At 45.3% G+C, this 14234-nt stretch overlaps 1 protein-coding gene across 1 annotated transcript in view; it reads left to right on the top strand.

The window, feature by feature from the left end:
* The first annotated feature begins 277 nt into the window (after window positions 1–277).
* ITPRID2 (ITPR interacting domain containing 2) overlaps window positions 278–14234 on the top strand; it is a 289925-nt gene continuing 275968 nt past the window's right edge. The window contains exons 1-4 of the mRNA XM_069616077.1: window positions 278–786; window positions 872–917; window positions 8330–8373; window positions 9636–9692. Coding sequence (XP_069472178.1) covers window positions 615–786; window positions 872–917; window positions 8330–8373; window positions 9636–9692 — 319 coding nt within the window. The 5' untranslated portion in view covers window positions 278–614. The remainder of the gene's footprint in view (window positions 787–871; window positions 918–8329; window positions 8374–9635; window positions 9693–14234) is intronic.

Raw genomic sequence — 14234 nt, forward strand, 5'->3', positions numbered from 1 at the left:
CTTTGAAACGTGTCTATGTGTCTTCCAGTCAGTCACTTCCCAGAGACTTTTTGCTGTCCTTCCCCCAACATCCTCTTGGCGTTCCCCGTGGGAGTGGGATTGGGGCGTACTGGAGCGTGTTGGGAACAGCTGCCGTGAGCTCACACACCGTACATCTTTTCAGGTGCTCAGAAATAAAGCCTGCGGACGCGCCTGCGCCGTTCACCACCGATAGGTCTATCACAAAAAAAAAATAGCTGTTCCCGATTCCGAGGAAAGGAGGAGCAGCGCTGCATGAAACTAAGGAGGAGGGCGCATGAGCGGATTGGGTGAGAGGAGAGCGCTGGTGATGTTGCAGGAGGAGGGAGCTGCCGCTGTAACTTGGCGGAGTGCAACCTGCGGGTGCCGTGCGTGAGAGAGAGGGAGAGAGTGTCAATGCGCTCTTCCTGCCTCTGGAGCGTGTTTATATAACGCCTTCTGGCCGGAGCCGGCGCTCTGTGTCAGACATGAACTCCGCGGAAAGTTCAGTGCATGGGGAGTGACTTCCGCCTCTGGCTGCCTGACTCTGATCGGGGCTGCTTGCTTGTTTATCCCCGGGTTTCCTGCCCGCTTCGGCCCTCACTAGAGCAGTCCCCATGGAGGAGGAGGCGGTGGCGGCGCCGCCGCCGGTGCCTGCCGGCCGGAGGGGGGCCACGGTCAAGAGGCAGGCCTGGGCACACAGCAGGGACTCCTGGCAGGCCTCCGAGGACGCGCCTGTCGCCGCGGCGCTGCACCCGCGGGAGCTGGCGGGCCTGGCCGCCCAAACTGGTCGGTATCACTCCAGCAGCAGCTCCCGCAGCCCCTCTGCGGCACTCCCCGCCACTAACGCCCCTCTCTCTCTTTCTCTCCAAAGGGCACGTACCCAACGAGAAGATCGCGACATGGCTGCAGGACTGCAGGTGAGGGCACTTTGGCAAAGTTTTAAGACGGACACTTTACTTACTTGGCAAACTGTAAACTTACTACCAGAATGAACTAGATACTAGTAACTCCTAGGTTTACCCTTACGGGTTGAGATGAAGGATGCTGTTTGGGGGGCGGGTTCAAACGTCTCCATTAGACTAGGGGGAGGCGTATCGCTTCTAATAGCGAGACGCGACCTATATGTTTGTATGCTTCTAAATGTTAAACTCTCACTTATTCCGCTGGCTTTTTCAAGCAAACCTTTCGATTGGGTTTTCATCTTTTCTTTTACAACTCTCCTTGTACCCCTCCCCCGCCCCCCTTGCATTTAATTGTTGGGCTCAGGGCAGCGAGCCCATGCCCGGGTTTTCTGCGGTTGCAACAGAGCGAACCAGAAATCGCCTGTTGTTTGCACACAGGCACGCATGGGGAAGTGTGGTGTCCCGCTAAACTGTAATGTAGCATTTAGTGTACACTTCCTATAAGCTTCTATGCCGGCTTCCCCTCTCGCCTGGCCGGGGAGTGACGCACACTCCTGCCATTGCAACAGTTTCTCAACTTCATTTTTCGTTATCTTTCGTTTCCGGAAAACAGTGTTCCAACATTGTGTTTTTCGGCGAGGGGCGGGGTTCGAACTTGTCCATTACCATTGTTTTTACTTGTACTTTGTTACATTGAATCATAAGAACGTCACATGCGTCTGTTTACCATAGGGCGTCCCTTTTGTAGAGGAAACGTAGCCCGGGAAGAACTCACCACCGCCTATGCTGTTTTATTTACAAGAGAATTCCGATTTTAATCCAAACAAGGTCAAGTCTTGAAATGTTTTCCAAGCCAGGGAAGCGGTCCTACCTGGGGCAAGAGGGCTTATGCAGCGGCTCTGCCTGTCTGCCCGCATTCAATTATCCCAAATTCTCAGACGGATCGCGACGTCTCGCCGACAGCCTCGCCCTTCCGCCGCACATGCCGCGCTCACACCTGACCTGCCGTTAACGAGCATTGCGTGCCGCCCTGGCTGCGGGGAACGTGCCCACTCCCAGAGCAGGTGGTCGCGTCTGAGGTTCGCTTTATGTACCTGAAGTGGCATTGCTTTAATTTTGGAGAGCACGCCCCTCACCCCGTCTGCGCAATGTTCTTACCTCTTTGAAGTTTAATTGTTTTAAGCCTCGTTCCTGGGTGCTTTAATTAAATTCACGCGGGAGGGGGAAAGAGTGAATGACTTTCATTCACTTTACAGTTCCAGGCTCAGCACTGATGGTTGCTTGGACCTCTTTGCATTTATACTTGATTGTGGCGATGCTAGTTCTTTCTGGGTGTGACGGCTCGTCACAGCCCCATCTTTTACTGTAAGGACTTGGAAAGGCAAGGCGCCATTGTGGGGTAATGCCTAGATTACCAGTGGCAAGGACGGACTGGGGCATACAATTATCTCGGGCACCAATCAAAAAGTGGCCCACAAATGGAAATGAATTCCTTTTGTGACAAACTGTTTCAGTAGTGCTCAAAAGGGAGTTTTTGTATAAAATATGCAAATTGTACATTTTAAAGAATATTATTGGTCAACACTACTAGCGGCATGGTGAAGTAACTTGTCAAACTTGCCCGAAAAGTGGCCTACTATGACCAAGAAAACTGGCCGACACAAGCATTTTGGGTTCGGTCATCGCCACATAGGCCAGCCCGAGCCTGACCATTGGTAATCTTGACTATAACCGTTATTTAAGAATGTATGGACCGTGACGAAGAGGATCGTAGAAGTTATGCTTCCTTGTTGAATAAGGACTGAAGGCAAATGGGGGTGGGTTTCTCTTCATCATAAACCCTGGATGCACACGTCCCTTCCTAATAAGCAAATCATAGCTGTTCCGTAGGACTTGATCATCCTTTATTGAACACTTTTGTAATTGGCTGTTTGTTGATGCTGCAAATGGGCTTACTGATACCACTGTGGCCCTGTAAATTGTGTCCAAACAGGTTTATTGATTATTATTTTTTTCCAATTCCAACCTTCATTGGGGCTTGTACATTTGGAGGGTCTTTTACTTTCTGCAGATTCCACGGCCTCTACAAGTACCAACCATATCTTGTTGTATTTGTGTAATGTTGTTTGTAGACTTTTCATACAACTGTGCGATTCATCTCTGCATCTGTTTGCAGTCAGTGTCATGTGAGGTGCAAATAAGCACTTACTGTAGCAATCTCCCGTGTGAGTACCGTGATGGAAGGCAAAGGGAGATAATACGTTGGATATATTTTATTGTTAATTGTAACTGTCGTAATATCTCTCTAGTTACAGTCCAGTCCTAGCTTTTTCGCAAAGCACTATTTGAGCGCTGGAAATTGTAGCCATTTCATATTATGACTATTATGCATTAATCTTTGCCGTGTTAGTTCTGTTGTGTCGGCCACACGTCTACTGCGCATGCATCTTGAAGCCTGTCTTGGGCGTTCACCCTCTGAAAAGATTTTTGTGATGACCGGGATATGTGTGTTGAATGTATTTTTCTGTGTGTTCTTCACGTCTACGCTGCGATTGGTTTCATACTACATGATGGCGCCAAGCAGATCCTATTGGATAATGATTTGCTCTGTTTGGAAATGTATTTCGGGTGGTATCTCCCGTTGAGAATTTAAGCTCTCAAATGTTTGTGTTTTTTTCCATGAGTCTGTCTAATTGAAGTACCTTTATCATTTTGTTGTACATAGTTGGTGGTTTTTCTTTTTTTAATCTGCGTTTTTGGTAGGTTCCCAGGAATTTAAGAACCCTGCACTGCTGGCATGTTAACATTTGTAATGTTTTTCTTTAACTTTATTTCGTTTTTCTTTTACGATCACAAGTTCTACTTTCCATCATTAAAAAAAAAAAAAAGTAAAATCGGAATTCCCTAACTGCACTTTATTTTGATTTGTTTTCATGAATTGAAACATTACTTGTGTTGGTGCACATGTGTGCTAATTCTCTGTTAGGCATGTTTCGCTCACATTAACCATTCTAATAAATCCCAGAGCTAGGACTGAATCTTCACTCTACTTTGGCATTTAAACAAGCGGTGAAGTTTTCAGTTAACAAATAACTTTGTTATGGTCATATTGGCCTACTGAATGAATACTACCCAAATAATGTGCTCACGCCCCTTACAGAGCACATTTTGCTGATACAAATTTGGTCTAGAACTGTCTTAACATTTCATATTCGTTTCCCTGTAAGTTGAAGATGGAGGACAATGACGTATTAAGATGTGTCTGCAGCTCTCCAGCATGCGTGGTATGCTAGTTGCCACACAGTCCCCCAGTGTGCCAATGGCGTGTTTCCATTTTCTTCTTTCCCCTAGACTAGACATTTTTAATGGTAGAAGGCACATTTTCAGTGCATACGTTTGTCCTTGGGCAATAGTTAAATGGAGCAAAATGTTTACATACCTGCCCCATATGCTGGCAGGGCCCTGTAAATTGTTCCGGTGGCTTGACATTTCCTCACTTTAGTTGGCACACAAGACCTGTGCGGGAAACTCTGCAAATATAATGTGATAGGAGGCATTTCGATTTGGGGTGTGTGTACTAATGGCTTGAGCAGGTGCCTGTCTGTGAATATCACTATCATTTCTTTCTGTATTACTTTGTTGAACTGCCCAAACTGCTGATGTAGAGGCAGTTCAGTCACTTGATCCAGTTTACTTGTATTGTGTTATTGTGTGCCCCGCTTTTCATGTTCTTATATTTGTATAGCGCCTCCTGCCTTATTTAATGGCGCTGAAGCCCTGTAGGAAGAAGGGCGTGTCAGCAGACCGTGGTCTTTAAAGACTAGAAGGGCATTGCAGCGCGTGCAGCAGAAATTGTACTTGGGAACTGTGCGGAGAAGCAGTAATGTCTTGTGTAGAGACGTTGAAAGCCGAGGAGTGTATTGAAGAAGGTAGAGACTGTGACGGCTGGTCCGATTTTTATTTATTTTTTCCATGCGACTCCGCTGTATGCTATGGGGTGCAGCGCTATAGCGGGAAATTAGCAGAGAGGAATAGTGTATGGAAGGAAAAGTGTATGGAGCACTAGTGCCTTTGTCTACAGTTGTGGGTTCATCTATACTTAACATGCAGTGCACACTCATGGTGGTAGAGATTGTGACAGCTGAGTTTTTTTTTTTTGTTTTTTTTTTCTTTTTTCTTTTCCTGCTAGGCACCCCTCCCTCCATCACGTGTCTCAGCTGTATGCTGTGGGAGCAGTGCTTAATGCAGCGTACATGCACAGAGAATGACATGAAGTTGCATTCAACATAAACGATAGTCGCAAAACATTTTTAATTTTTTTTACTGCGTGCAGCTAACCAATTCCTATCTAGAAAAGACATTCTTGCTCTTAACAGGTGGCAACATTTAAATTTGCAAGATACTTCCGGGCCATAGTCACTCGTCTCCTCGTTATATACAGCATACCATGTCTTACTCGCCAATAGTCCAATATCACTAACCAGTCGTAAAAAAGTCACTCGTCACCTCAGTTATATACAGCACAACATTTCTTACTCGCCAATAGTCCAATATCACTAGCCAGTCGTAAAAAACTCACTCGTCACCTCAGTTATATACAGCACAACATTTCTTACTCACCAGTAGTCCAATATCACTAGCCTATAGCTTGTCGCAAGGGCAACTTTTGCACCCGCCACCGACTTACGAAAACTTAATTTTTTTTTTTAGCCATTTATAATAGTTCTCACTGTAGTAAGTGTAGGTGGAGAAGTAGTGTCTTCCCAACGCTCCAATGAGAATATAAGACTCTGTAAAAGAAGACGGCATAGGAAACCGGTGGTGTGCAATGCAACCGATCAATGAAATCCTGACACCAGAACAAGAGTGATGCACATCAAAGCCGCAGTTCCCGAAACTGCTAGAGCTGAATCCATATTTGAAGCACTTGTCCTACCTGTTCTGATATAGACGGGGACTGATGGAAAAGTACAGCCACGTGCAAGGACCCATGAAAAGTGTAGCAGCATTATTGCGAATTCCATCAGCAAAGCAGCCTGATGGATGCTGGTACTCCCCATCAAAATGGAAGCTTGTTTGCTACCCCGATATGCACCCTGTTGCCAAGTTACAGTGCATTGTGGACCTCACTCGCATTTATGGAGGCAGGGGTTTGCAGAAAGTGCAAGCATGCTACAGGAACAAGAAGGGTCCCTTTTAGGTATGTGGGAACCCCCTCATGTCTTCCCTAACTGGGTGCACAACATCAATGCTTAGTTTATTTTTAAACTTGTGGCTCCTTCCCAACCACTGTTCAACGCTTGCAAGCCCACTTTGGCTTGCTTGTTGTAAATGCATGGTTTGGGGGATTTGGGGTGGCGTAAACTGGTCCTGAAAGCCACCAAATTTTATTTGGTTGAGTTGTCCCCGTTTTATCTTTCATTAATATGGCGACACCAATCGGAATTTTGACTCTATATTGTTTAGGGCCGAGGGTGGTGATAGTTGGCTGAGGCCCCAGTTGGCCTGGTTTTTGAACCATTACTTCTTTTTACAACGAAATAGGACCTAGACTTTCACAGGTGTTGAGTTTAGAGGAATACCGCCACATACCAGTTTTTATTTCATTCAGCGCGTTCAACAGGTACCTCATATTTACACTGATTCAGGCCCAAAAATCAGCACTTGGCGCTAGCCCATTGGCTAGTGATAATTGGCAAGGAAGAAATGGTGTGCTGTGTGCATGTGGAGAATTGAGGTGGCAAGTAACTTTTTATGGCTGGCTAGCAGCTTTTAACTAGAAATGTGTACCCACAGCATTAAAACTGCCTTTTTGCACCATTTCCTAGAATTTCTGCTAACAAATGTGCTAATCTAGTGCAGTGTGTTCAATTTGGCCTTTTACAGTGAGCGCCGAGCCCAAAATGTGTGCTAAAAAGTGCAAAGCCAACTATTGACATCTACGCTTTCAGAAATGCCCGAGTTTGAGAAATAGCGCACAGCAAATAAACTGTACGACAAAAAGTTCATTTTTCTTTTCTGAAGTGTTTTTTTTTTTTTTTTTTTTAATGGACATGGGTGGAAGACGACAGCATGGATGCTCCCAGTTATTCTAAGGCGCATATTTTTGACTTGCCTTGTAAGTTTAGTTCGTACTGTGACTTGTTTCCGTGCCCACACTGGCATTCCATTCCACACGACCGCGGCATTTGCATGCTTGCTTTGGAATAAAGCACTAATGACGTGTGCTCGTCGGGGAGAAGTACAAGCTTGTTTTGGATGTGTACCTCTCTGCACCCTTTACGTTTTTTTCTGGGAGTGGGTTGGGGGCATTTTATATACGTGTGATGCGTGACCCAGTTTGACTGGAGGCAAACGGCCCCTGCCACTTCCTAACCCCTACTTCCTTACTGCATTGTGGGTAAAATAAGGCATCACATGTTCGGAGTTGAAAACCACCTTAACTTAGGTGTACTAACGATTCCCTTTTTAAATTAATGATCTTGACTTTTTAACATTTGTTTATTTGAATTTTTCTGCCTTGTAGTTTAATTTCATGTAATAAAGTTTACAAAGATGAATGCAAATCAGCCGACACGTGTTTCGAGCCACATGGTCGTTGTCAAGGCGCGAATCCTGAAAATGTGGTCCAAACGTGTAATGAAATGGCTGGAGTAGTACAAGGACTAATTTGAGATCACCTTGGATGAAAGAAGGTATCCGTTCCTGTTGCTATGTAGTGAATATCAATGAGGAGTAGTATCAAAGTAATAAGGGCAGTGGTTTCTTGTACGGTCAATTCTGTGAAGCCAAATGGAGGGGTAAAATCCCCATTGGCAGTATCATGGGCGCCAAAATCTGTCGCTGATCTTACTCCACATATGAGAACACTATAAAGACTTTATTTGTTACGCAACAAAAGTTGATGTCAAAGGCAATGATTTCTCATGGCACGATTGGGCTATTGTGACGTGTGTTACCCTGCACTTGCGCTTTGGCGTTGCATTTATCTTTGTAAACTTAGTTACATGTATTACGGTGCCTACTAGGGGGCACCATTTGAAGTGTACTGGCGCAGCAGTTCCATTTATCCATTGAATATTGTCTTTACTATTGTTACTGGCGGCATTAATAAGCGCATGGTCTCCTGACGACTCCTAGGTCCTTCCATTACAGTGTAGTTTAATTTTATGGTACAGAACTATGAAAGTTTCCGTTTAAAGTGGTTTTTGCAGTTTTTAGTTTGATGTTTGTTAGTGTTTTATTTATTTTGTTTTTGTTTTTGTTTAAAAATCATTGGCTTCTGAGCACGTTTAGAGGAGGGGTCTTGGATGTACTGTGGCCTTTCTTGGTTCCATGCATGCAGCTTTTTGAAGGAAAACAGGTTGTTGCCTTGGAAAGACGTAAACAAACCCCTTTAAAGTGTTGGTATCTTTCTCTGGTTTCAGGACTCCGCTTGGAGCCTCTTTGGATGAACAGAGCAACCCAAAAGGTAAGACTGCTCTCTCGCCAAACACTGCCTTCTTAATTCTCGTATAGTTTGCATAAATTGCACAGTAAACATTAGGTTTGACTTCCTCTTAACAACCCGGAAGCCCTCTATGGTTGGACTGTATATTTTAGCATGCATTATAGTCATGCTCCTGCACTGTACATGCGACTGTTCTGTTTTTATATGTCTATACTATATACCTTTTGGTTATGGATGGGGTTTCTTCACGATTGAACGCTGACATGCACCTATGACCATTCTGCCAGGCTATGCGTTTAAGTATAAAGTATATTGACAGCTGTTCCTAATGCACCCCCTATGGCTCCACAGTAGGCCGGATTGTTCATCTTAATGCATGTTTTTTTACTAGATACAGGTGTTCCCTTGGTTTCTTACTTGCTATGTTCTGTACGGAAAGGACCACAGCCCGCTCATCTGTTGCCCTGTATCCAGGCAGGCACATGCATGAGTCATGGGTGCAACACTTTAGGCTTCGAACATAATGGCACAATCTTAAGCTATGTTGCTGCTCCCCTTCAAGGGATGCCTGTATATCAAAATCTGTTTTCCGATGATGATCCTTGCAGCATTTTGCATGGAAACTTTGGGTTTGTGTAAATTTGCGTGGGACGAAGAGCACGGTGGTTCTTGCTTTGGCTCTTGTCGGAGTGGGAAAAGTGAGGTGGAATATCTAGAAAGCGGCAGTGGATGTTAGGGGGTGGGGGGGGGGTTGTACTGGGACTGTAGGTATGGCTCTGCAGTACCTGGGCACAACAAGACTTCACATATAGTGACCTCGCGGAGTCCAGTGGATTACTGTAGTCCTGCTAGGAGGGATTGCTTGGGTTTTGTGGCTTCCTCACTGGACGTGGACGTGGGCGAGATCCTGGCTTCGTGTAAAACTAACGCCGTTTTGAGTCGGCTCTGCTTCTTACTGTTTGCTGCCACACCTGGTAAAGTTCCCACCTTCGGTTTTGATAACGGGATCAAAGTACAGGGAGGTTGGGCAGGGACTAGAAGAGCCAATAATGTACTTTTATGTCTGTGGCAACCTCAGTTCAAGTGCAGCGATACTATGTTTTAAAAGCTTATCCAAATGAACTATCTTAAACCGATAAAGACTCCAGAACGTTCCTTTTTTGCTGCATACTTCTCTCTTTGTTATGTACAGGAACTAACCCATTATCTGTATTTTCCTGAGGCGTACACCTGATAAACGCATTTTTTATACACCTCTTTTAAATATCTCCTGCATTTTTTAGGCATGTTACTCAAAAATGGTGGAAGTTTCGAAGATGACTTGTCTTTGGGAGCTGAAGGTAATTTGCTCTAAGCAATCATTCTGAATAAAGCACGCAATCTCTATTGTGGCTGTACCTTTCTTGTTCCTTTTTTTTTCTCTTCCCTTATTTAAAAAATGTTTTTATTTTTGATATATTGTTTACTTGTTGCAATGGTGGACTGTTTCCTTAACATTGAAAAAGTCCAGTCCAAACTATTTAGAAAATCCAGATCCAACTGTACAATTGCATTTACTTACTCATTGGCACTTTTGAGGGTTCTGCCGACCAGCACAGGGGTGTTTGTAATGGCAGGTGTGTGTGTTGCTCATGCACTCCTGAACACAATACAACCCAAATCGTTTTTTTTTTAATTGGTGACATATTGGTCCGTAGCCACTGAACTCTTAACAGTGGAGTTATGGTAGTGTTTGCAGCAGTCTTTGTGCGAATGCCTGCAGTTTGTGCATGCCAGTTGGTGATGATTAGTATACTTTTGGCGAGGATGTTTGGCAAGTTTATTAATTTGTGCCACCTCATTTTAAAGCTTTCTTTCCAATAAATGTGCCCAGTCTAGCTCGGTTCAGCACTATTCTTTATCAAAGCTTTTCTGCATGTGAGAAGTGATTGAAGACCTGGTAATTGCTCCTCCTAGATGCATACTCTTTTTGCTGTCTGCAGTGCTCTTTTGCTTGCACTATAGTTTTTCTGTTGGGCTGGAGGAAACGCTGGACAGTGCCTTAAGGCGTCTGAAGGCATTTAAAGTACAGACTAAAATGCCTTCCTCCTCCGCCGTCTGGTCTTGGAAATGTGCTCAGCAAGCTGTTTTCAACCATTACATATATTTTTTAAAAATTCTTAACTATTGTACTTAACGGTCTGGTCTGTAGTGTTGTTTAAGCGCTTCACACAACATCAGGACCACAGTATGAACATGGCATTCCCCCAGCAAGGTGCCAAACATGCATGTCCCCTCATCTTCAGCCCTCCCAAAACCCCTTCAAACACATGAATGGACTTTTCTCTGAGCCAATCCGTTTAGGGGGGCCATAAGTCCGGTCTGGTCATTAACTCATTCAGCATTTGTCCCTAGTCCAGCCCCTCATTCCCTCTGTCTCTTCAGAATGTCTGCTTCCCCGGGGCATTTGCATGATATTGCAATGTGGCAATTGGCCTGTATCGACAAAAACTGCACCATTTTTGTTCTAGCGCGTTCCCTCTAACCCCCCCCCCCCTTGGTACAAACCCACCCCAAGACATACTTCCCAGTGTACACTCATATGTGCGGCGTATCCAGGAGTTTCATTTTGCAATTACCTCTGCCCAATAAGTTCTAATGGTTGGGCAGTCCCAACTCATGTGCCAGAAACCTGCCGAGGCTCCCCCACACCTCGGACAGAAATGAGAGATCTGTGGGTTAATCGTGTGAAGTCTGGTCTTGTAAGAAAATGTATTGCATTAAACAAAACCTCACATTTCTGGATACTTTCTTGGCCTGTTCCCATATACTGTTATCCTTTGAATGCCTGCAGTGTCGCTCTCTCGCGCTCTCGCGCTCTCGCGCTCTCTCTCCCTCCTTGCCTCCCTTATTGTGGCCACCACTTACAGGCCACCTGCCAGGTTGCCCCCTTCCTCTCTTCTTGCCTCAACCTCTAAACCACTCCTCCTCGAAGACCTCAACATCGACCTGGATGCTACTTATCCCTCTTCAGGCTCTTTCGAAATCTCTGTGACACGCTCTCTCCTTATTTGAACCTCCGGCCTGACACTTTGCCGGGCACACCCTAGGTGTTCTCATCTCTTCTGATATCCCCCTCTTACCACTCCTTTCTTGGACCATCCCTTCCCCTTGCACGATCTGAATGACACAAAGCCTAGTAAGATTGTTTGTTTTATCCCCCTGGTCTACCCTTTTTGTCTTGTTGCACCTAGAAACACCTGTACAGCCGCATTATAAATTACTTATCATACGAATCCACTTGTTAGATATCTCGCTTCCCGTTTCCCTCTCCCACTTTGCTTTAACCCCTGACTCTGGTCTCTGTTTCTGCTCATTGATGCCCCTATACAACCTTGATATCACTCCCTTGCCACCCTCCAATTCTAACACCTGCTGCAACAAAGAAGCCCTGTGACATGTCATATGTGTCTCCACGGTTCAAAAGTCGTAAGCCCCCCTTCCATATATAAATCTCCTACCCTCGAGCAGCATCTACATTTTTCAATATCTCCCGGGGAACAGAGTCGCACCATAAAGGCAAGTTCAGGCTGTACATCCTCGATCCATGTAATTTCCCTGGGAGATTGTTCTAGATCTCCCTCAGGACTGATATATATCTCACCCCCATTGTGCCCATTTGGTCCCATAATTCGATTCCCTTCCCAGTTCCTCGGGAATCTCTATAAAAACCTCACTTGGTCCCCTTCCGGGGAGTCGATCCAATAAGCTGCCGCCTGCAGCTGGGCCGCCATAAAGTAGTATTCAAAATCCGGTAGAGTAAGCCCTCTATCTAAATCAGATCTTGGTAACGTATCCAAGGCTACCAGTCTGCGGCCTGTCCCCAGGAAGTCCCCCTTTTTGCGTCCAACATTTTAAAGAAGACCCTCTTCACTTTGTATGGTATAATAGCAAAATGATATAACAATATCGGCAATGCTACCATCTTATACAAGGCTATTCTACTCATCAGAGGCAATGGTGAAGTTTTCCAAAAGTCCAGAGTCTCCTATTCTTGACAATGCCCAACCTATGATATAGACAAAGATTTCTTCCATGTCATGAAAAATGTGGATCCCCAAATAGCGAAAGGATTCTAACTTTCAAATCTCCTCCCATTGAGGGAGCATTTCCTTTTGTCGTCCTCGTAATATCGGCGGCAGCAACAACAATTTTTTTCTTATCCTAAAAGCCGCCTAAAGTTACCCAGTACCTCCATAATTACCAGGATATTTTCCCTTGGATTACTAAATATAATGGAGCATTATCTGCATATACAGATATGTTGTGTGTGATTCCTCGAACCCTGATCCCGGTTTCTGATATGTAATGTCTGAAATACCCCGCAAAGGGTTCCAGAGCAATCGCAAATAAAAGTGGTGATACTGGGCACCCCTGTCTAGTGCTTCTAGCCAGTTTCCATTGAGGGGAGAGCCAGCCCCCTGTTTTGACTCGTGCCACCGAGTCCCTGTACAATAAGTGAATCCACCTCTGTATGGTATACTCTAATCCAAATGCCTGCAGTATCCAAAAAAGCCAGGGCCACTCCGCAGAGTGAAAAGCCTAGTTACGTCCAAGGCCTTTATCGCTAGTTCTGCTATTGAACCCTGTACCTGCTCCATTATATAATGCAGTCTCCTGATATTCATGGAAGTGTTCTTACCTCCCATAAACCACATTCCTCCAGGTATATGAGGTCCGGGACCGCTTTAGATGGTCTTGAGTCCAATAATTTCCCCAATATTTTGGCATCTACGTTAATGAGGGCAATAGGCCTGTACGAGTCGCATTAATTTGGGTCCTTTCTGGGTTTTAGAAGTACTGTGAACGCTTCCCTCATGGTGTTGCGCAGGGTACCCTTCTCGTATGCTGCCTCATACACTTGTTTCAACCGTGGAATTCATATATCGGTGTAAATGAGCTAGAATTCCACAGGCAACCCATCTTTGCCAGGAGATTACATCTCTGCATAGACCGGAGTTACCTTCTGATTTCATCCTCCTCTATGGGTGCATCTAACCCCTCGCTGTGGTGTTGTGACAGCTGAGCTATCTGTGCGATATCGAACATCCGCTGCTTCCTCCTCTGTGTATCTACTTTCACTAGTGTAGAGCTGTCTAATATGCCTGAAATACTTCATGAATATGTTGCTGCATTAGTGTGCATTCCCCTGACGAATCGTACACCTGTTATATCCCCGCTCAGAGATTTCCATATTAACCAGGCCAACAGACGCCCTGACTTCTCCCCTTCCCCATGTATTTTCCTTGTGCATTATCTAAAATCGAACCTGTACATCGTCTTCTGGCAATCCTGCAGGACAAGAAGTGCTTCTGCCAAATCTTTCCCTACTTTACGTCCTTCACCCATTTCATTCTCCAGATGCCTGCCCCGCTGTTCAGTGTCCTTTAAGGGTTTGATCATCGCTTTCGGCACCCAAACAGCCTTGGAAATACGAAACCCTCTAATTGCCACTTTGGAGGCCTCCCGCATATTCCCTACCTCAGCCACCGACACTTCATTAATCGCGACGGCGATTATTTCCTCTCGTATTGTGGTTCGGAATTCCACAGCCTCCAATGTATCTACCCCCAGCCTCCACTTTGGTATGGCTGTTCGATTGTTGGGCCCCTTGAGCCCTGCCGCCAACGGGGCATGGTCCGACAGAATCTTCCCTTTTCAGTGTCCTGCAATCTAAGTGCGTGTTCCCTGCCTACAGACAGGTAGTCTAATCTGGAATATGACCCGTGAACTGGTGAGTAAAGAGTACACCCTGTCATCTCCATGCAATTTTATTTATTCCCCCCCCCTCCCCAACTCCATTAAGTCCAATTCGGTCATCTCACTATTCAATGACTGCCAAC

This window comes from Ambystoma mexicanum, chromosome 9, assembly GCF_040938575.1.
Source record: "Ambystoma mexicanum isolate Mex_15411 chromosome 9, UKY_AmexF1_1, whole genome shotgun sequence".
NCBI classification, from domain to species: Eukaryota; Metazoa; Chordata; class Amphibia; order Caudata; family Ambystomatidae; genus Ambystoma; species Ambystoma mexicanum.